We start from the raw sequence: 24,754 nt of genomic DNA, 5'->3' as shown, positions 1-24,754 counted from the left end.
ATATATGAAGAATCTTCATGGCTCCATGTTTATAGTATGATGAAGTCTCGAATGCCAGCCAAGAAAAATGCATTTTGCAGGTGAGCTTAAATCTTTACACAGTTGTGATTTTTAACTAACCTGTCTGTTTCCATCATGGAGCAGCTTCATGACCATAAATACAGAAAAGTACTGACAATATAACTCATCCCTTAAAAAACATTTTTTTCTAAGTGGCACAGAGAGTTAAAAAAAAAAAAAAAAGAAAGAAAGAAAAAAAAAGGCTTTACTTACCCCAGACAAGGACAATGTATCTCAGTGGAATGAAATACAGGATGATTGTGAACACAGAGAGGGCAACAATTGCCAGCCAGCTTAAGAATGGGACAGTCCAGTTGAATGTACTAAGTGAAAAATTAACATAAGTCAGAACACCGGCCACCCAAAAGAGCTAATAAAAGAACAAATAATGAGCAGGCAGGCTATAGCTCTGCGAAAGGGTGGAACTACTAGCCTTCACCAGGGAGAACCAACTGAAATCATGCGTGAATATACAGATTGGGATAAAAAGAGGGAATGACATAACATCAAGTACATTACAGATAAAGGGAAGAAAAATTGCATCATTCTAGACGAAATTAAAATACGTAAGAATTATGTCTTCATGGACAAAGGAAAAGAGAACTTCTGGGATCCCATCAGAATTTCAATGCATTGGCTTTCTAGAAAGGTCTCAGATTAATATGTTAATAAGAGTCCCAAATTCTACACTGTGATAAAAATCTGCTGATCACCTCATTTTGCAAAGGCTGAGGTATGGGCAAAGAGGAAGTGCAAGCTAATGAGTCTTGAAGCAGCTACACTGTGGTTCCCCAATCTCTGTACAGAGAAGAGAAAAAAAGTCAGACGGCCAATTTGTGTGCATCTCAGGGGAACTTTGGTTAAAGGGAGCTTGGCAAAATGGGATTATTCCATACAGGCACCACCATGCCAAAGGTGTCCTATGACATTTATCCAGAAGGAGAACATGGGTTTGGCTCCAAATAGCCTGATGATACCTTTTAAGGTATTACCATTAGCTACATAACCCAACCACATTGGTTAAATTATTTTGGCTTCTCTGGCTGAATAATTGCAATTATCTGAATTGCTGGCCATATTTTTCACAGTGAGCTCTGGCTTCCTGTATTTATTTGTCTTTTTTTCTCCCCGGCAATTTTGACATGGCTCCAGAGTGAACATTATGTTAGTGTCACTTGGTAGAGGATCACTCCCTTTCTCCTCAGGAGACACCTGCTCTTTTCCCTTCTTCTGCATGCATTTGGGCTGAACAGAAGGTTGAGGGTCTGCTCGTGTTCCTGTGACTCGGCTCTGTGCGATGGATCACAGACACGCCATGTGTGGGAACACTGGCTCCTCACTTAGCAAACCTCCTTCTGTGCTGTGTTAGCACAGCACTCAGTACACGTTTCCCATTATAGTTTTAGGAACAAATTACAGAGATTTATAGGAAGATTCAGTCTCACTTTGTTTAGAAAATTGTATCACTCATCTTGTACATAATAGAACAAACTCTACATTCAAAAGGCACAATTAAAGGAACTTAATCATCAAGATGACTTCCACGAAGAGCCTGTTGATAAAAGACTTGGTTCACAGAGAGGCTCATCCTGCTTGTTTTGAAAACTCATGCACTGTTACGTGCTTACGCCTGCCTCTGCTGCTGCGGTAAGGCCTGTTTGGAAGTACCCCTATGCGAACATTTTCCCAGGTTTGCCTGTTACGGTCTTTGCCCTTAAATGCATAAATGGCAACTTTCTCTTTACCCTGACTCTGATGTGCATTCCCCTGCTGACAGATTAAAACACAAAAAACAAACAAAAGGCAAAACAGGTTAAGAGATTACACTCATATTTCCTGTAGGCTGACCTCTAGCCAACGCATCAATTTCCTAAAATTCACTTCCAGGAATATTTATTTTGGGGCCGTACCTTCAGCACGGCCTACAATCCCATAAATATGGGATACCAATATATATACATTGCACTGAGCAGTGGAAAAGACAGTTGCCTTTACAGACGTTTACAGATAATAGCTGAAACAAGCAGGAACGCACTGCTTTAACTTTCCTTTAAGATGTGCTGAGTGCCTCAAAAGAAACTTTACAGCAAAGACTCTTGTGAAGCCGTTCTAACTCGGTATGGCTCCCAGGTCAGCTTTTTGCCTTCTCTTTCTGCTGCAGAGGAAAGGAGGTTGCGAATTCACTGCTCCCAGCTTTTCATCTCGAGAGGCTTTGCGCTAGGCTTTCGGAGGGCAGAGAGCCAAGTCAATTCTGTCCCTGTTTCGGAGCTGAGAGAATCTTTCTGGAGCCTTTCTGATCTCAAATAATAAAATTATTGTTTGCTGACCATGCCAAAAATATACCAAACTTCCTGCCCTAGGCCTCATAGTTGCTTTCTCATATATACTGTAAAGCTCACAACCTCTCTTGCTTAAGGTTTAAATTTTTTGGTGATTCTTATTCCATGTATTAGGCATTATAAGCTACATATAATCTATGAGGAGAAGTTTTGTTAACTTACATGAATAAAACATTTCTGGCAACAGAACATACATACATCCTTAAAATCTGAAACCTCTACGCAACTCTGCTTATTTCCTTTATCAAAACTTTGCATTTTTTATTATTACTTTTAAATAATTACTGCTGTGCCTCACAAGAAAATTGTGGTCTTTTTTACTTCAAAGCCTCAGTTCTGACTTTTTTCTCCCCAGTTAGTATATTTCTAAATTCCAAAATTAATACGACAGGATTTTCAGAGAACTCAGGGCTTTCAAAAAGCAAAATAAAGAATGATGAGTTTTTAGAAATGAATCATACAAAATTGGAGTCCCTTCCTCCCCCCTTCCCCCCCCCCCCCCCCCCAAAAAAAAAAAAAAAAAAAAAAAAAAGTCATCTAACACTTTGCACCTCAGCTTGGAAAAAATACGAACAGCAGAGAGCTAACCCGCACCAGTGTGTCTCAGCACTTACTTCTTTATCCTTTCTCCAAAGGAAGCCACTTCATCAAGGACATTCTGGACACTGACACACACCTCCTGGATGGCATAAAGTTTATTCATAAATCCTTTTTTCTCACTGTCCTAAGGGAAAAAATAGTAGCAATTGTGTAAAAAGATTTCTAGTCGCAGCAAATATGCTATGTATCTATCAGTTAAGTTTCAAAATTGCACGTTATAGATAAATCTAAAAGTCATTAATAAAATTGGCATTCAGAGATTATTTGCTTGTCCTTTAAACAGTGCACATTGAAAACAAAGATAGCTTAGCACACACATTTAGCACCGCATAATTTCATTTGTCATTACAATAGTTTCTAAACACGTATTCAATAATGCAGCTCTCTGGCCTGAGGTGGTTGAAGGCGCCAGCAGTGCGTGTTGCGCACGCTTTCAAGGGACGAGTCAAAAGACAGGGGAAGAGCCACTTTTCGGGATGCCCCTTCTCGAGCTGAGGTAGGCACCAAGCAGATGAATGCACCTCTGGAAGCACTGAGAGCAGCAAAGCAGAGGCACGTCAGCTCCTCAGGGCACGGTTCCCTTCGCTCGCTCAGCCTCGGTACGACGTTTCCGCCTCCCCCGCTCCGCCAGCCTCCGCTGGGCCCGAAGGCTGGGATCAAAGAGGGAAGGCCGGAGGCGCCCGTCCCGGCACGACGCAAAGGCGCGCGGCTCTTCCTGGGTTAGCGGAGCTACGCCACTTAGCCGGGCAAGGAGAGATGCCGCATTTAGCCGCTCCTCTCGCACTCAGGCGGTCATTTTAGGGGCTGTTTAGGGTGCAGCAGCACGCCCGGCGGGCCTCCCTTATCCTATCCCCCCCTAGCAGCAGGGCATTAGGCTGCCCCTAGTCCACCCGCAGCGTCTCCGCACCGCTCAGATGCAGAAAAGCTGCTAAATACGTGTTTAAGTTGTCAGACATACCCGGCCCTCTATAATCACTCTATTCCGCCATTCGACTCGGCCAACCAACACGCACTCGCTCGCTCTCCCTTTTTTCTTTTTCATTAACATTCAAGCGCATGATATATAATATGCATGAAACACACGTGAGGTGCAACTCCAGCTTCCCCACAACGTGTTTAGCACAGTCTGCGGTTCTGAAAGCTTACAAACGCCAGCCACTGAACCACCGAAAGATGCCACAGAGGTGGCACTGTAGGAAGGCATTTCATTATCTCCTTATTTATCCAGGCTTCTGCGTGCTATTGGACTTTTATTCACAAAGCCACTTATTCATGGTAAGGTAAAAGTCTAACCGTAATTTCATCTCTGTTAAATATCAGGATCCTTTTTTCAATTTAGAAAGTGTTTTTCAGAAATCGAGTGATCAAGTGAAAAGCAGGAACCGCTCTCATTTCGATCTCTTCAGGGGTCTCTGATAGCTTTGCGATGGGCAAGTGTTCTCCTTTCTGCCAGCTCCAGCTGACTCTGCCTCCTGGAAGAAGCGTCTATCAGAGGAACAGAAGAAGCCAACACCATGCTGGCCAGGGACACGTGCGCCCTGTCCCACTCTGACAGTCTATTCCCTGTCCCCAAAAGCTTTCTGTTTATCTCCTAATTCAATCAGTCTGCAGCATCAAATCCACACAGAGCCAACAGTGCTCTCACAGAAATGCTGTATTTGACAGGTTTAAAATCAGGCATCACAACAGACAAAAATGACAATTTCTCTCGATTTTTCTCAGATTATATGCAAGTCAGAAGTTCATACTCAACATTTCCAATGGACTGGTGCCACATTATCCTGCCTAGTTTGATTTTGGTTGGTGTTTTCTCAAAATTAGAAACAGAAATAAAAATAACCCAAGATTATCAAAGAACAGCAAAATACATGATTAAAAAAATTAATATTTTGCTGTTTCAAGCCACACACTGCAACAGTCTCTATAACTGGCCCCAAAACCCCATACCTAAGAAACTGGCTTATATTGCACTTCATTCCTCTTTTTTTTTCCTGATGTTCAATACTTTATTAGCAGACAGAATATTGGTTTACTTATTTTATTTGTTTTTTGCTTTCTTTATAAACCAGCTTGGGTAAGGAAAATATCATTTAATCATCCAAAGGTATTCTAGCGATACTAGCTCTGCAACTATATTGTCAAGATTTCTTCTGAGGATCTTAAAAGCATTTAGCTGCTACAAAAGACAGATTGGCTATAAATAAACAATCGACAGGGGATAGAGAGAGAGCGCGCACGCGCGAAACTATTTCCAGTAACTTGGTGCAATTTTAAAAGCCAAATACTTCAGAGATAGCAAAACATTCACAGTTTCTCTGGGAACATGAAAGACCTTATGCTGTTGGTTAACAGTAATAATCATCTATATCTCAAAAAATGTTTTTGGTTTTGAAAATGACCGTAACCACAACCACTGAAACCAACTACATCCAATGTCAAACATGCACCATTGTATAGTCATTTTTGAAGTTATTTCTTAATATTGGTTTCATTCTTGAAGCCTTGGCAATGATAGTATTATTGGCTTGCGGTATGCAACTTCCTAGGTGGTACCGTATACAGCCAGTGTGTTTCATTTATGTTTATTTGTACTACTACAAAATCATCAGGAAAGAGAGAGTGGCTCTATCCACTCATGTAAAACGCATACTTCCAGCACTGGGAAAACAGGAAAATAATCTGTTTTTTAATATATTAGTAGCAAGCAACTGTGAGCTGTACAGAAATCACAAATACTTCTCTGCTTTGGCAGTACATGCAATTTTTGTCTCTTCAGTTTAAATTCATAGATTCTGCCATCTCTGTAAAGCTATCTTGATTTATAACCAAATTGTGTGAGAAAAGAATTGTATCAGTGTAACAAAAACAGTACTCTTTGCAACATCTCCAGAACTCAACAGAGATTACTTTAAGAGGTCCTGAGGCTGTTTTTCTTTACAAATATTTTACAAGACAAACTTGTACCTTTTTTGAAAATGCATCTGTTTTAAATCATTCTCTAAAAAAAAAAAAAAAAAAAAAAAAAGAGAGAGAGAGAAAGAGAGAAAGAAAGAGACAGAGAAAGAATCATTATTTCCAGTCCCCCCCCCCCACCTTCTGAGATTAAAGAAATTTGTTGACATATTCTGAAGCAGGCACAGACAAAATAGCACAGGAAAGAGGAGGCGGTCAGAAAGATCAGGGTTTGGGCTTGCCTAAACTAATTCCACATGCCCTGCAAGCCATTAGCTGTTTTTTATTTCCTGCTCCAAAGATTTGTGGAGAAAATAATCTGGGCTAGGGAAAAGCTCCACTTATTTTCTTCCAGCGAGATGCTGTGTTAGCAAATACAACATATGAGCCACCTTGAGTGAACCAAGGTTCTTAATAATCCATTTTTCAAATACTAGTGGTATTTCCTTTCCAAAGGACGATGGGCTGTGACTGGAATCAGTTTCATCATTTGTACAGCTACAATTGCCAAGTTTCTGGAAATAATTGCCATTTAAATACTAGATAAATTTATTTACAAAACTAACAACAGTTTTATTACTATTTGATTTCCATGATTTGTTTGTTTGCAGGAGGCTTAAGGTATCCGAAAAGCAAGATGTTTGCTGTGGGATGACTTTAAGCATAAATTGTGAAAGCAATGTCAAATTGATGTTGATAGTCTGACTTACAAAAGGGAATGAACCCAAAGTAAAGACTGAGATTGTCTCCTCCTCCTACTTCATAGGAAAGTGTAGACTACAATTTGATATACTGCTTGGCCAATAATAATACTTAACCATTGTAGACTGATTTTCAGCCACAACTAGATTTTACATTTGGGAAAACCAAGGCAAAATAAAACAAAAAACATGCCCTTAGACTGTATAGATCTAGTTCAAAGGAAAACCAGAATATAACCCATATTGTCTCTTTATTCAGTGAGCTATGCTTGTGACACCACGATAAAACAGGGCCATTTAGAAGAGAATTACATCTCTAACCCCAAATCCCTCTCTTCTTTGGGTTAAAGTGCAATTCTGAAATGCACATTTCAAAAGACAGGGAAAGCAAAAGAAATAAATAAGCCAGACTCAAAAGTAAACTTTGCTGAAGTTATTGGAATTAGACCAGTGAAAAGAAACAGCTTTAAGTGAACAGTGACTTTTTTTTTAGTACAGAAAATAAAGCTCTGAATAGCTTGTGGTAGGTAACTGTCCTATTAATAACTGGTAAGTTGGCGATAAAGGCACACATCATAAAAACAAAAATCATAGAAGAGTTTTGCCAAGAATAGAAGCAATTTTTGACTTTTAGGAGATACTGTTTGGGAAAGATAGAGACTCCAGATGGATCTTCCAAAAATATCTTTCGTCTCCTGAGCAAGTATGATAGAGCACTTCTGTACCAACAGAAGTGACTGAGACACAGCCTGGCTCGCTTGTAATAGGTGCAGAGAAAGGAAGGACACTTAGCTGTCACCAGCAGTATCCACCAGGTATCCGGTAAGAAATTGTTATGGCCCTGTCACTTGGCTGCAATGAAGATGTATGTGCTATTCGTTCCTCGTGTCACACTGGACTACCTGTGGCTACATAAATACAGGCGCGCAGCTATCAGTGAGGAATCGCTCTTTTGACCTTCTGCAACAAACCCATAAATCTCTATCAGTTGAACAGAAAAATATCTCAGTGAGGAAACCATAGCAAATTATTTTAACTAATGTAACAAAGCAGGACCCTCTAGACCCTACATAGCAGCCCTTTTACTATGCATTCATGCTAACTCTGGAGCCTACTGTTCACTTGTGTGGGGTGTTTCTGAATCGCTCTTCAGAGTGGAAAGCTGGGGCAGGCTTGGAAGCAGAGCTGAGCCACCCTTATGGAAAGCGGCAGCGCTGCCTTCCTTGGCCACGCTCACGCTCGCGTGCCTTGGAGACCTCTGCTCAGACACGGACGAAGCAGACCCAGAAGCGCTGGGGGGAAATGCATTAGCCCTTTACTGGCAGAAATCGTTAACATCTCTCCGGGAGGGCAAGCAGCCAGCTCCTGTTAAATACCATCCTGTGGTCTGGCCACTACTCAAAAACCTGTCACCGGGGATTAATGGCCTCACCAATTACCTCCTAGACTTTAACCTCTGATTTCTGGGAAGGTCACTAAGAGCAAGCCAGTAAGCCAATAGTATGTCAGCTCAGGAGGCACTTCATCTCCTCCAGTTCTTCTGAATCCCTATCAAAAGGCCTTCAGACTTGATGATAGATACACAGGTAACTTATTATCTTAGCATTTTCTCAAGGAAATGGAAAGGAGTCAGACAACCAAGTTGACTTGGGAAGTGTGATCATAAGGTTCAGCTGATTCGTCTAGAAGACCATGAGAGGTACAAAGAGTGACCTACAATTGGCCTCCTCCACTACGTCTGTAATGAACCAAAAGCGTTAGGTTGTTTTAACTGCTCTTCCCTCTTGACGGCTGCCACTTGCGGAGTACTGTAACAGTTCACTCTTGTCACTCTTTAGCACGGGAAAACTGTTGTGGAGATAGTGAAAAGCTCTCAAGGGAAGTCTAACGATTTACGTAACCCACCCTTCAAGGCAGCCAGCCAGTAACTCTTTGGGTTCTAGACTTTTAGTCATTTTAAATAGCGACTGACTATATGCCAGAGAGGCAGGTACTAGAGTATTTTCTCCCAAGAGCATGACCAAGAAAAAGGCCTGGATAGTACTTGCACGATCAAAAGTAGACTGGCATGATTTAACATTGGACATCAAATCCTAGGGTTACATTAGATAACCAGAATTGCGTCTTTAAACTGCGGACTTGACTCCTGCATATACTACCTGGTACAGCCCCTTCAACGACTGCCTTTTAAAAGACCATCAGTTGTGTTCACAAATGCTAAATATTTCATCTCTGAAGTCTACCTGCTAACATGGGTCTTTACACGTACATTTTACCACAGAGAGCACTGCATGTAGACAAGGTCTAAAAATAGTTGGTCATGCCCAAATGGATATCAGCCTGAGAATTTCTAAAATATGGAGAACACCACATAATTATTACAACAGTAGTGCTGTACAGAGAAAGTGATATTTGTGGTTGTCATTATTAAAGAAAGAAGCAATAAAACGTTATTGCCTGGTGAGCATGCAATATTTAAAACAGCAGAAAGTAGGCACAATAGAAACCATACAAACATGCGGACGAAAACATTGAAGATTCACTGTTTATGAAGACACTATGCCTGTGAGCATGAATATTACAACAATCTGTTCTGCCTCAAACATACACTGAGAGTTGATAAAAATCATTTTGAACCTTCTGTGACTTTTTGGCATGACTACCTATATAATGAATTAGACTTTTTGTGTGTAATGAACTGCTGCAGTGCTAGAACGTAAATATAAATTCAGAAAAAAAAGGCAATTATATTGAGTGGAAAAAAAAAAGAACACTTAAATGGCAATTCTTTAAGTGAGGATTTTTTTGCCAGGGCTTTTTATTTTCCCTAAATTCCACAGTATTATCCAATGCTATTTATGTCTGTCTCTTCCTGATTTTGCTTTCACTGCACATTTTAATACAGTAAAGATAACTGTTCAGATACAATAAAAAAACCCATGAAGGCAATGGTGCCAATTAATGGAGTGACATGCCATTCCACTGCAAAGCCATCTAATGGGAGAGTAGGGTGTAGGTGAGAAAAGGACACATGACAACAAAAACATAAATTTAAATATAGAAGAAAAAGAATTAAGTATTTATGCAAGATATTGTGTGGTTAAGCACTGGAACGATGAGAATCTACCAAATACATTTTTCTTTCCAGCTTGACAGTGATCTTCTGTGACCTCCTCCGTTATATTTCTCTTGCATTCAATCATGTTGATGTCACCTGACAAGAGCTAAAGAAGAAATCTCGATGTATCACCCAGTGGTTGTTTGGGATAGCTAATCTAATCAAAACACAGTCTCGAAGTTCGACTAACTAAAAAATTTTGACTGTGTTTTAAAGTCATCTTTGTAAATTCCAGTGGTTCTGGCACCCTTTACTTGTGAATGGCTGAGAAGACATTGACCATAATTGGTCTCTATTTGCAGTAAATGCAAAACTGCAATTAACATTCATTAATGTATGTGCTCTTCAAATTCTGGTCTACTATGATCTAATGTGAGAGAAGATGAATTTAAAAGTAACATCTCAAAGCTCAAATAATGAAAAATAGGCAAGAAGAATGCTTGCTAGTTCTTTTCGGAAGAAGAGTTATTTTCTCTAAGAATGGCACTATTTTGCAAGAGCCTGGAAAGAATGCAAGGTGAAAACAAGCTATACAGGCTACTATGAAGATTTTAAGTTCAGGTAGGGGAAAAGGGAAAAAGCAGGAGAAGTCAGAAAGGGAATGATGAAGGATTGTGGTTAATGAAGCACCTGAACTTTGAGATGCTTATTTAAATCAGACCTACACATTCTTTGTTTACTCTTTACCAGCATGAGAGCCTCATCAAAATAATAAATTACTCTGTTTTGAATGTTTAAAGTAATCTAAAAAATTGTCTTTCAATAAACATCTATACAGCTGTCAGTGATCTTTATAAAAGGAAGATTATGGTGTTCTGCTGGAGTTAACACTCATTTAAAATTTCAGTTGCAGTTCTGAAATACACTGGCTTGAATGCAGCGGACTGAAAAGTTAATTTGATGTTTTAGTGCACCCCTAGAACATAATTTTCATTTTCTCTTTGAAAACATTATGATGACAAACATGCTCTTGGGCAGAGGATAAAAAGTAACTACTCACGATCACCTCTAAACAGAGTTAGGACACTATCTCAGAGCCAAAGTATGTTTTCAGATTTACTTTACTGTCTCTGGAAGTTTCCCAGTCCTGTGTTGACAGGATATTATGATCTTATAATTCTTATATAAGTCATTCAACTAAACAGAGATAATGATTCTACACTAAGTTACTGGCTAGACCTGGCAAGCTTAAGAGATATCTGTTGCAACTGCTTCTGCTGCCAAAAGATCTGCATCTCCAATGCAGCACTAAGACAGTAACCTAAAAGATGACACCACGATAGATAGCTGAAGCACAGCAAAGAAAAGGGAGACACACATTGATCTAAAATATGATTCAGCAATATAGCCTTAGATCTCCATCTTAGAGTTATTGTGAACTACTTTCTAACAGTGTCAGTATTCCTCCACTCTTCTGAAGGAGAGGAACATTATCTTCAACAACTACCTTGAGTCAGACATTTAAACTACAGATTATTAATATTGCTGAGATGAGTTTGCTCCTTCCCTCCTTTGGTTGAGCAAGCTAAAAATTCCAGCTTCTTTTCAATCAATGCTATTGCTCTGATATTTCTCTCTTATGTTCACTGTTATTAACAGTATGGTTAAAGTAACCATACACAATTTTGCATTCCAAAATTCATATGGTTGCGTGTTGGACTGCTGACGTTTTTGGTTCATAAAAACAAAAGAGGTTTCTCCCTGGAAATTCCCATACCCAAACACACATACACATATCAAATTACTTGGGTCTGGTCACACAGACTATGGAGCAGAGGAACCTAGACATGCCTTTACCACTGGTGTTTGCCACCCAAACAGTGCTCTTTGGTGACTATCAACCAAACGTTTTTGGCCACTTAAGAGTCCAGTGATTTAATGCAATGACAAATTGTTATGAAAAAAAGGCAAAAGAAACTGTTTTCTCAAGGACACTATTTGTAAAGGGCAACCATTCAGAGACTTGAAAATAACAGGCCAGAATCTCAGCTGATGTATGCTATCCTGAGGTCAAGAAAACCCAGATGATTTATACCAGTTAAAGATCTAATCGTAAAATCTGAAATACCTAATTGCTGTCAAGTACTCAATGATTAAACAAAATTCCATTTTTGTTTTTGGGGGGTCTAATTCTTAGCTAAGCTAACAAGTATACGTTATCTGAAATCTTTCATTCAAAGTGTGAATCTATAGCAAGAAGGATGAAAATAGTAATATGTGAGATCTGGTCGACTTCATTCATGAGAGGCTTGTGTTTAAAGAAAATCATCTTGAAAACAGTTTGGGATTGAATCACAAAGCAGTGCCCGAGATGATGGCTATGAGACCCACAAATGCTCCAAAGCAAAAAGCATAATGCTATGATCATGCCAGCTCACAAGAAATCCTATCATTTCTAGAGCAAGAAAGATTAAGTAACATTCCTAAGATAATGCAGATATATACATTTCAAATGGTAGGTACAATTATTCCAGGAATCTATCAAATAAGTGTATTGAAGAAAGCCTTTCAAATATGTTGCTTTTTTCTAAAATTCCCCCGGATAAAAGGATGTAGTGGGCAAGGAGTGACACATGAACCAAAAACTTTATCTGTGGTCTCTTAGGAGAAAGAATGCAGAGGAAAGCTTGAAAAGGCTCCACTGTTGATTTTCTCTGTATCTGTTTATTTCACCGAAATGTTAAGGAAAAAGCAGTCCCTCCTAATATATTAGAAAGTTCTGAAATTTTGGACCAGATCTAAATCTAGACCACCTAGCAAAGATGCTCTGGGGCCATGAATATGCAAAATCACAATGTAGGGCAATTTGTAACAATGTTATCTTGATGTCTAGCCATTACAGTAGTCTGTTCTACATTCATTTTAAATACGCTCCAGCATGTTAATGTCTCAGAAGGAAAGGAGCACATATTTATGCTGGACCACAGTAAAATATACTCTGACTGAAAACTCTAAGAGGTGTTCAGGATTTGTATTACAGGATACAATACAAGAAAGAAAGAGTTGCTCAAAGGCAACATCTTTTACAAAAACATCTTTGTTATTTCAGAAAAACAAACATTTGTAGCTGAAGTGAAAGCTGTATACTGTATGCACATACCTGTTACTTTACAATAAAAGATGTAGAAAAAGCTACTAGCTTATTCGCAGTCATCTTACACAAATTTGCTTTTGAGAAACGAAACTCACTTAGTTGAAACGATAATGAATGGGGATATTTTAGAGGAAAACATGTAAGCAAACTACTGATAAAATTACATACAAAACCCCTATGATTAATGTGATGTTGGAATAGTAGCTGATAAAATAAGTGGCAGGAAATACCTCTTTTCTTTTTTTTTAATTCTTCAGGCAATATTAACTTGACATTGACTGCTCATGACATGGAAAACATACTGGATCAGAGATGATACTATTTATATTAAATCCCAAGCAAAGAAGAAAAAAGCCAGCTGAGATATCTAATTTACAGAAGATAAAGAACATGGAATTTATCCGCCTTTCTAACGAAACAAACAAGCAAACAACTTTATCCAGTCACTGTGTCACATGCATTTCCCCACTCTACTTTTTTCTCATCATCTCTTAACTTCCACATTGTCATCTGAAAACTTAGAAGTACCAAGACCCACAAATACACAAATGCTGGAGGAAGAGGGCTAGGAAACCTGCAGGGACTGAAGAGCTTAACAGCAAACTAACAAGTCATTGTAGCTTAACACTTCAGAGTGGATCTTGGGCATTAGGAAAAGGAATGCATGACACATGACTGTACTAGCGGGCAAAAAGGGCAATCAGCAGCATTTGGCACTTGAAAGGAGGAAGAAAGAGTTGGTGTTCAAAGCATGATGCACTGCTGGAAGTGGACCCTTTTGAGCATAGGGTTACCTTCAGGATAGAAAATAGGGTATCATACAGACAAAGACAGAGCATCTTTCCCTTCCTAAATCCCTGATCCTTCCCTGACATTTTCACAAAAGCCTTCACAAATGCCAGAGATCCATGTAGGATGACATCAGCTTCAAAGGTTTGTTCGAGCCAGCTGTTTGCAGATGCCTGAGCGCTGTGCTGCCTCCTGTTTCTCCAGTTCTGCCATTGCCATCTAATTGATGGTGTTACATAGTGCATGATCTCTAACAAGGTGTGATCTATTTAGAATAACCGATTTTATTCCCATAGGCTTTTTTGGTAGAGAACACAAATTAGTCCTCCATATTAAAAAAAACAACAACAACTTTTTTCTTCCAAAACTCATTGCTCGTTTAAGTGACACTCACAAAAGAAACCACCACCAGCCAGAGTGCAAGAATTCAACGACAGCTCTCATCTTCAACTTTCAGCAAACACTTCTTGTATTATTTATTGTCTAGTAAATAAAGTTTAAATGCTTTTCAGCCTTGCTTGCAAACTTCCTACCCATTTGCAGTCCAACCACAGCAGGGAATAAAGCTGCCATCATACAACGTCTTTTTTCTCCTTTGTGTGCCTGCTTTCCATAGATTTCATTATTTCTCCTGGATCTGCACTCATTGTCATATCTAGGCCACAGCAATACTAAGTAAACAGGAAGAAGGTTTGTGAAATTTTTATCATCCCTGAAACAACCGGTTGGGAGGATATACTGTATTCAACCTTTTCCAAAGAAAACAAGGAAAAGAGCAGGTGCTATTCCTCTAGAAAAAAGATCTACGCTATTTTAGTCTGACAGTTTGAGATGAAGCACACAAACACTGAGATATTTGGACTTTGTGGCATAACAGTTAGCAATAGACTGCAGAGAGCAACTGCACTGGGTTAAAATTTGTGAAGGGCCAAACGTACAATACAGATAGATAGAAATACCCAGACTTCTGCTAAAGTTGTTTGCTATTAAACGCATGCCAGGATTATTTGTGCAGGGCATCAGATGGGGGAAATGCCCATACTCCTGAAACAGAGAGAAGGGTCAACAGCAGAGACCAAGAGAAAAGTGCAAGCAGAGGTCAAAGACGTACTGAGACTTCCCAGAGCATCTTTCAAGGCTTCAGAAAACTGTGGTTCAAAAGCATCCAGAGCAAAAGGGCAGTTCCCTATTTGTACTAACTCTCAATGGATTTTTCTTCCACGAGTCTGTTGAATCTCCGTTTGAACCTACACAAGCGTTAAGCCTCTGCCCCGCAGTCAGTAGTTCAGCTATTTCACTGCCAGCTCCATTAGAGTTTCTGGGCAAGCGCCATCCAGCCCGGAGAATTTGTTATTGCTCATTTTGATTTGTTCTATAACGTCTTTTACCAATGCACTGATTCAAAGCAGATCCTCTGTCACAACCCCTATGGGAACCTCCCCAACTCTTCCACAATGAACAAATTTGCAAAAAATTAGAAGTAAAGCTTAAATACACGGCCCTCATGTAGCATATTTTTAAATGTTCCTGCTCCCATATGTAAGGTTATCTAGAAATTTCAATTTATGACTAAATTTATTGAAACATTTTAGAATATAAGAACAGCCCAATCAATATTGTAAAAGCAAATGATAATTTACATTTTCTTAGAGAATCTTTTATGAAGTCTCTAAAAGAAAAAGGGTATTAAAATAACTCCTAAGTCAGGGGAAAGAGGTAAAACAGCACATATATTTCAGAAGATTAATAGTGAACTATCATAAAATTTGGTACTAGAGCTGATGTTATTTAATATATTTATTAATCCACATCAAAAAGAAGGAAGGCTGGAATGACAAAATTTATATGCGACAGAATTACCTAAGGTGGTGACGACAAATTTCTGAAGACTGTAACAAAGTTAGATGAATGACTAACACTAGTAGGTTAACTTCACTTAATGCCACTATAACCTAATGAAACATTTTCAGCTGAAATACTGAATCCAAGTCAAAAAATAAAGGTTAAAAAAAAGAAGATCCAGAAAAAATGGAGACTGAAGCCACTGAAATCATGAAAATTGCGGAAGAAAAATAAGACAATGAGCAATAAAGGACTGGGACATTTTAATTTACACAGAAGATGAACAAACATAATCAAGACATACAAAATAACAAATGGTTTAGGGAAAGTAAACTGGGACTCCTAATTATTCTCATATGGAGTTAGTGTGAAATGTTGCATGAACTTGAAAAGGCAGCAGAGGTAAAACCGATGAAAGCAAATTCTTTCTTTCATACAACATGAAACTCATTTGTGGAACTTGCCGCTCAAACAGCGTTAACATGAACAGATTAATAAAATTAATAGCAGTATTAAGCACACATATGGACACTTCCCTGTGAAATAGATATCAAAAGAGTAGGTATAACAACCACCCTTCACTTGAGATAAAAATATGACAGTTAAAATCGGTCATGGAAGTAAAACAAAAAAGAGTCTCCAGTCAGAACAACAGAATAAGTTACTATGAAAGTTAAGCATATGCAACACACATAAGCTGAAAAGCTTTTTACCTGAAATACTTGCATATTTGTCAAAAGGAACCAGAGTCAGAGGAGCAGTAAGAGACCAAGAAATCAATAGACAGAACCATGGAACCACAAAGTCTCTTCTTTCAAATTCTTCTTACAGGGAAATCAGAACTTCCAATAGACTTGCTAAATGAAGACCATCATATAAATATCTTCCAACTCTGGCACTAATTTCTTCTAGTAGGAAGAAAAACTCTACTTTCGAAAAACCGTTCCCAACCCAGCAGAATAAATGGTTAGTTTTATCTTTTTTTTTTTGGTTAAGGAAATTGGAATTAAGAAAATGAATGACATGCTCGTTAATCAATCACACTGAAAGTTGTATCCTAAGACCTATTTTGTGTTTCCTTCTCTTTCTTCTGCAAATCCACGCTTTGAAATAGACTGTATTACCACATTTATTTTATTTACTTATTTTGGTACCATTTTGATTATGGTTGTACAATAGTATGGATGAAAATAAAATATTTAAGAGAATATTCACCATTCTTGAGAAGCTGGGGGGAAGGGGATCAGAATATCTTCCACCCGTTTTCAAAATGAAAATCACCTCTCCTGAAAACCCCTATGATATATACAAAAATATGATAGTATTTTTCTTTGTTTTGGATATTGTCTCCATGATTTTTGGATTATGATTATTTGGATTTTATTTATATTTATTTACATGATGAAAGAGCTTAAAAAACAGTTCCTTCCAGTCAATGCCTCAAAATTTAGTACGAATTTCTTTCTCATCCTAAAGTATTGAGCTTTACTTTCACGATGACTCCAAGCTTTGGAGAAGCCAGTAGTCCTGAGTTTACAGCTCCCACACAGCATCATACCGTATCGCCTGAGCCCAGAAATTTCATTCCCTTTGTATTGAATTTAGCTCTTTTGATTCCTGCACAGTGGAAAATACTAATTCATGCAGTGGAAAAATATTAATGTAGTGCTATGGAGGGAGGGAAAGGGAGGGAATTCGCTAACAAGGCTTATTCAAAAACACCAGAGTGTAGGCTCTAGGAACATGTAGGGAGCAAAGGATTGGTCTGCGGTACCTGGAAGCACCCGGGAAATCCTGGCATGGTGCTACGCTAACGCAAAGGGGATGTGAGGAAGTCCCCTTGGCAACCGCAGCTGGCATGGTCTGACTGGAGACCCTTCAAGGGCTTCATCCGCAATCGCTCCCCACCGTGGGCACAGGGACCAAGCACTTGATTAGTGCAAGCATTAATATTCATCCGTAACAAGATTAATAATATTATTAATTATAATATTAACAACCATAATTATTAAGACTTCTTTTGTTGTTGGCTCTAGGAAAAGGAAAGGGGAATGGTGGCACCAGAGTCAAGTGGGCATCAGCAGCCTCTAAGAAGGAGCCTACCTTAAAGTAGGGGGCAGAAAAGCAGGTAGCTACATCAAAGCTATTATTTAACATACCCTTCCATACATTCATTTCTTTCTAACGTTTTTATTTGCTACTTGTATGGCACAAAGTCTCTTGGCTGGTTCCGAGATTATTATCACTTCAGAGCTGTTGTGTTGAGCTTTCCCCTCCTCATCTTATCTAAAATTACGGAGCAAAATGCAAGTCTCTTAATTAGGAAGGATTTATATTATTAAAGGAAAGACCTAAATTATTCATTTGGAATATTATTAGAAAGCAATATGTTTTAATTTCATTCACATGTTCAATTTTCCTCATTGTTACTATAAATGTTACTTTCAATAAAAAAAAAGAAAACTCAGCCGCAATTTAAGTAGTTTAAAGAGAAATCTAAATCTGCAAAATGACAGGGATGACTGAACTGCAAATTATATATAGTTTTTAGCACAGGTATTTTAGTACATCTAATCACAGTTCCAGTTTCCCTCTAGAGTGTAAAAAGTAGGAAGAATTGTACACAAGATAAGGAGGGAGAAGGAAGAAAAGAACAATTTCCTAAGTGCAAAAACATTTGAAAGTACTAATAGAAGGCAAGCTAGCTAGCATATGGAGGGCTCTGGCCATGCTTCCGCGAAGCCCAATCCTCCTTGTAGGCTTTTGTCAGGCAACAGCTCTGAAGAACGACACTGACCAAGCCCAGAAGAAATGCAGAAAGCCTGCGAGCTATTGCCACCTCCGAAGGGAAAGAGCCGCCCCCACCTCAACTCACCACCTACAGCGTAGGTGCCCCTTCTGGGGGAGAAGGAATATTTTAACAGCACCATGGAGACTTTGGTTTTTTTGTAGGGTAAAATCCCCTTGACTGCGGGCTCTTATTTTTCACATAACTTTTTGAAGGAAGTACAGTTTTTCAGGTTCAAAGTGTGAAAATTAATTCCTCTAACTCTTTGTCTTACCGGGGAGCTGACAGGAAGTACAGGAACAATCTGCAACGGCATGCAGTAATGAATGTAGGAAAACAAAACTGAACAAAAATGCATCTTTTACATTTCAAAAACCTAGTATCAGTTTTGAGACCAATTTTGGTTAAAAATAATCATCAGGTTATCATCATACGGAAGCATGCATGTAGACTTCAGTTCTAATAGTGACGATGGGCATAGTAAACCTCATTATCTGCAAATATTTTGAGGCTTTTAAATAAATAAGGGCATTTTATTTTGGGCAGCACACACAACATACAGTGCTCATTGACATCAAACACACCAAGGGTTCTCCAAAATCTCCCTGCATTTGCATCAAAATCTACAGAGCCCTCATCATGATGTCCTGTGAGCTTCTCTATCTGAACATGGGAATAGTCCTACATGTTTGGCTACTTTTTTTTTTTGTTTTCAAGTCTGATGTATTATTTTACCAAGAATAAAAGCAGGGGGTGGGGAGGAAGAAGCCATTATCATCAGGATCAATCTCCTCGTCATTTCTGAAAATGGGAAGCAAATTTTTCTCAATTCTTTCAGCACTTATTTTGCCATGAGTTTTGAAAAATAAATGTTAGTAGAACAGTAAGATTGTTGGATAATTACATTAATAGTTTAAGCATCGCTATTTCCCCAAAATAGTCTCCAGAAATTATCATGTCTCCTTTGTAACTTATTTTTTCCATTTTCGGTTCCTGAAAACATTTTTATAGGATGTCCAGTATCAGATTGGTTTTAAATAATTTTATCTCCCTCCTCATATGGTAGGGGTATATTGTTTCTCTGGCATTTTTTTTTTATCATTGTTAAATTTGTAGAAACCCCTTTTTATTTATTCCCTTTGTGCCTTTTAACTGATTAATTTGTCCCCTTTCTGCTCTCCTTGACCTCTTCCCATAGAAAGCTCTAATCAACTGTATAATCTAGTTTGGCCACAAATTCTTTTTTCATTTTCAGTACACTTTTTTTAAACCTTGGATTTTTAAGTAGTTTCTCATGAACCTAACATAGATAGGGTATTTCTGAATTCTGTTCCACCTAGAAGAATTATGAATTAACAGAGATCACTTTGGTTTTCTGAACTTTAATATAATTTATGGGGGAAAAATAATCTCTGATATACTGAATTCTATGTACTTGGCCACAAATTCCAAATTGCTGTGTGTATTATCTTGGAGATCGAATTTGGACAAATTCTATCTATACGGTTGAAATGCTCTAGAAATGCAGAGTCCTGCAGGAAATTTGCTTGGGAATTCTTCATTGATTGTCCTCACATATCTAAGGGAAACACAACGAAGTATACAGCCATTTTCTTTTTTTCTTTCCTTTCTGCCTTTGCCAACCTTTTTCCTCTGACTCACTCCCCCTATACTTGCTCACATAAAAGTCAACTGTGCTGTTCCTTATCAAACTGTAATTTCCTAGAACTATTAATATTTTTGACAAATGACACCATTCATGGACTTACTATCTCCTGGAGTTTGGAGCTCTGCCTAGCCAATGCATGGGAAATAAGCAGCAGAAGAAATGCTTAAAGAAAAGAGACAGAAGAGAAAACCCTTTTTTTTTCCCACTATTTTTTCACTATTCAAGTTCTAGACACAGTAATAGACCTATGAATTTTAACAGTCAACTGAAATCACACATTAAAACGTTCACATTTCGTATTAAAATGAGAATGAAGAAAAAATATCTGTAAAACTTTGCTTTGAAATTTACGTACTTCCATTTGTTAATGACCTAAAAGCATAATAGTAAAGCTTTTTTTTCCTACAAAATCTGAAAGAAAAAAAAAATCCATTCAAAGATCTGAGTCATTGGCATCAAAATGTAAATTACAGACCAGAAGTGTGAAGATTTGGAATGGGGGGAGGTCAAGGGGGTAGAGAGTGGGGAAAATTAGTGATTTTACTCAAACCTTAGAGAGAAGGAAAAAAAAAAACAAAAAGGAATAGCAAATGAAGCTTCTTCCACTGTTCTGACAATAAAAAATAAATACCGTATTGGTAGGAAAAATTTTTTAACACTCCAATAAAACCTCCTTTTCTACTTTTTAGAGTTACCCTGATTTAGTTATCTGAAGAAATACCAGGCTACGTTCTACAAACCACATCAGATCTTACAAAATGTTTTACTTGTTCTTGCTTTTTAATTCTGTCATGCTTCTAGCAAATGATATTTATTCAATATCCAACAGAGTATACCTACCTGTGGTGACATCTGAGCATCTGAGTACATACGAAATCTCTTTACAGAACTGTAATTTGGAGGTATAGATATGCTGAACTTTCCCTGTTTCTCTCTCAAGAAAGGGCTCCAGGAGTGTGACTACATCAGCAGGCATGGACTTGCTCATCTGGACTATCAGCGTTGCACGGTTTCTCATAGAACTTTTGGGGGAGGCTTCCACAGCGAGAGGTGCCTTTCCTTGACTTGTTGGCTAGGAAGTCACTGCACGACTGCATTTGCAGAGAAGGTTGATGGCAAGAGCTGTATGAAGATTTGGTAAACCATGCCAATTAGGAGTGAAGTAATATATATCATACACAGTTTGGTCTTTTGGGGGGGTTTCACTAGAGCTGTCACCCAATTCCACTGTCCTAAGTGAGATGAGTCACTGAAAAAGCAGATGTAAAATGAAAGGATCTGAAATGCTCGAGATCAGAAGGAAGAAGGAACAGTTAAAGATGGTAGTTAAAGCTCAAGGGAGCATAAAAATCAAAAAGATGAGCAGAGACAATCAAGCTCCTGAGTGAATACCTTAGTAGACCTTTTTCTCTTGGGGTGGCAGGGGACAGGCTGGTTGACTACGGTCAATGAATGAACAGTCCCTTAAGTCTTACTGCCACCAGAGGAAGATGCAGTATGAATCAAACCTGCCATATTTTCCTTTCAAAGAGAGAGAAAATGAGGGTTTTCTAATGGTCTCTACCTTACGGAGGTAAGATGCAGACTCCTCAAATATACTGTCTTCAAAAGATTAGTATTACAAATCTTAAAGTTATTGTTGTTTGCTTAGTGGGCTGTTTCTTCCCTTAAACACTATTAATTGAATTCTTGTTTAAATTCTTTTGAAAAGCACCTTAAATCTTATTTAAAAATCAACTTTTACTAAGCCTCTGTAGTCCCTCTCCTAATATACAGATTATTGATTTGCAAACCAATAAAATCTATGAACTACACATAGCTGCGATCTGAATACTCTGACCATTTTTGAAATGTACCGAGAAAATTTCACTAGAGGAAAAAAAGAACTTCAGCATTTACAGGAAATGCTATTTCCATATTCATGCACTAAGACTCCAAAATTCAGCAGAGAACTTGTTTAAAAAAAACATTGTGTAAGAACATATCCTTTCTGAATCAATACATACTGAAGACGATGGGGAAAAAGGATTATGCTGCATAATAGATGTTTTTAAAAATTTAGTAACAAATCTGCTCTTGAGCTATAACACCATATAATATAATTTTTGATAATGCAACTTTAAAGCTCCCCTGAATAGACTATAAGATCTTACTTTTTAATGGAGTGTCCAGAAACTACAACTATTACTATGTAAAACATTCCTCTATTAAAATGCATGGCTGTATATTGTACTTCAGAAAATAGCTGACTAAACTTTTTCTTAATCTTCACTATATGCTATGTATTGATCTAAATATTCCGGCAGCATTTGTGCTTTCAGACCGGAAAGGAAAGCAGCCCTGGACTTCACAAAATAGACAAGAAGATGCTTTAGTGTACACAGACACACAAATTTCAAATTCCACTCTAAATTTAAACAGTCCAACCATCAATTAACCGTCTAATTAGCAGAAGAGAATGTATTGCATAGGAATAACATCCACTTTCCCCCCTGCAGTTACTGGTGTTTAACATTTTGATCAAACAATAATTAAGGGCCAAAAAATAACTTTGCTGTGCTTAACTTTAAATCACAGTTAATGCCACAGTTAATGAATTAAAGGGATAACGAAACACCGTCACATACACCAAAGGTAGACGCAATTGCAAAGTTTTTTTTAGTGTAAAACACCAAAAAAGCCTATTTGTTGACCAATTGATTTTAAGCTACTATTTCTGATTACAAGAATGTTTCCTATTAGCAATGATATTTTCACTTTTTTACACTATTGAAGAAAAACAGAATGTAATAGTTAGTAGTTTGATAACATAAAATACGTTCTCCACGTCCTAGACTTCATTACTTCCAAGACTTGAGCAAACTAACACAAATAAAAAAGATGGGGGCAGAGAAGGAAAACAGGAGAAAGGAAGGAAACAATACTTAAATATTTAATAAATTTCTCCCTCTCTTATGGTTTTAGAAATGTATGAAAATAATCCATATTCATTCTTCAGCTCAATTGCTTACAAATAAGTTATCTATAGAATCAAGTAAATCTGTCAGCTGTGCAAGTTGACTTCTCCATGTGCTATCTTGAGATAAGCAAGCCAGTAATATTAGATTTCCACTGACATAATTGTGCATGAATTCTGATCTGATTTACTATTACGTGGTGCAAAAGGTGACACATTCTCTTTAATACAGCCTATTAGAAAAGGAAAGGAATTGCTCGTGCATGAAATCTGAGGAGTTTGATTGAACGACTGTGGGACTTTGAGGTCAACTCCGTGGAAAAGTAACTTGGCTCAACTACCCCAGGCACTAAGCACTGTGACAAGCAAACTTAACACCCAGCGTAGTTACTCAGTCAGACAATCAATAAAAACATTACATTATCTGACTGCTACAGCTGTACGTTAACCTATTGCATTACCTCGTCTGTTCCCAAACAAGCCAAACACGCATTTACTGCTCAGGCAGATAATACAGATACCACCCCAATCCTTATGTCCCATTTAATACTAAGCCAGAGTGCTAAAACTACTGTATTGTTTTTCCATTTGTCACAAGTTCTAATTTCAAGTATATCTAAACTGTACACCAAAGCTACACGAAAAGCGTCACAGAGGCGGCACAGCCCACGACTTCAAGGTACGCCAGAGGTCGGGTCAGCTCTGCGCGGACGCCTGCAGACGACACGAGTTCTGCGTGTCACCTGTCTGTCTGGTTATTCTCAGGTCTCTGCTAACCACTGCAGAGGAGGTAGATACTCACAAAAATATTTTTTCCATATTGAAAAGCAATATATTCTTCCCTGCACTTATGCTTAGAAATGTACAGAACTGTTTCAATTGGAAGTTCCCATGCTTAGCGAATTGGCTCCTAGGGCAGTGCTGGGGGAACACCTGGAAACAAAATTCCTGCTGGAAAGTCTCTAGGAATCTAAAAGTATCTGCGAATTAGGAGCTGCATGTCCTAGAGCTTCTGCTGGGAGGGGTGGAACGAGTCACCCTACCAGAACAGAAGCATATTTGAGGCTTTCTGAAGGAAATTTATTCAGGGGATAAAACTACCATGGTAAACTGCCACACCTCTGGAGCTTCTATGGTGCTTACCAGTAGATGTATAAAACTCCTACCTATAAAATGAAAAGGAAGTAAAATGAAGCTAATTATACGCAGCACTTGTCCATAAGTTTCACTGATGCCAAATTTGCTTCTCCGGCTGCTAGTTGACGAAGGCTCAGTAGCCGCAGCCTCTGCTTTCTGTTATGCTGAGTTCTGTCCTTGCGCTTGCTGCTGCACAAAACCAGGTTTGTAATTCCATTCCACATTTATCTAGAGGGAATTTTGTACTTAAATTCTTTGGCATGGGCCAGTTTCATTCAGTCAGGATTGTATTTTGGCTGGATGATCTATCCAGCAACCTCTTTACTGGATGTAAAACAGATTCCCAAATCAACATTTATAGTAAACAGTATGAAATCTTCTACTGACATATCTGTACTTCAAACAGCACAGAATATATACACATTGTTTGCAAACTCCTGCAATTTGTTTTTCTATATTCTCATGTCTTATTAATGGCAACCGCATAAAGCACACAAATGCCCAATCAACTGTGCTGCCAAATTTCTGTAGTTCAAATCACAACTTTTTTTTTTTAAAAAAAAAAACAAATATTTCAGTGAAGTGGAAGTCACATACCCAGCTCAAAGGGTAGGTACTCAGTTGTGCTGAGCTGTGAGCCTCAGCCGCAAACCTCAACTGAGAAAGCAGACCACGATCTGCCTCCCGTTTTGAATAGATCCATGTTGCT

At 38.3% G+C, this 24,754-nt stretch overlaps 1 protein-coding gene across 1 annotated transcript in view; it reads right to left on the bottom strand.

The window, feature by feature from the left end:
• MCTP1 (multiple C2 and transmembrane domain containing 1) overlaps positions 1 to 24,754 on the bottom strand; it is a 270,331-nt gene that overhangs the window by 6,612 nt on the left and 238,965 nt on the right. Inside the window, exons 17-18 of the mRNA XM_062599028.1 lie at positions 3,014 to 3,123; positions 274 to 383 (exon numbers count right to left, since the gene is read on the bottom strand). Of these exons, the coding sequence (XP_062455012.1) occupies positions 274 to 383; positions 3,014 to 3,123 (220 nt within the window). The remainder of the gene's footprint in view (positions 1 to 273; positions 384 to 3,013; positions 3,124 to 24,754) is intronic.

The sequence above is a fragment of the Rhea pennata genome, chromosome Z (assembly GCF_028389875.1).
Source record: "Rhea pennata isolate bPtePen1 chromosome Z, bPtePen1.pri, whole genome shotgun sequence".
In the NCBI taxonomy this organism is placed as follows: Eukaryota; Metazoa; Chordata; class Aves; order Rheiformes; family Rheidae; genus Rhea; species Rhea pennata.
Note: the sequence above shows the minus strand (reverse complement) of the source record. Positions and strands in the feature narration are given on the sequence as shown.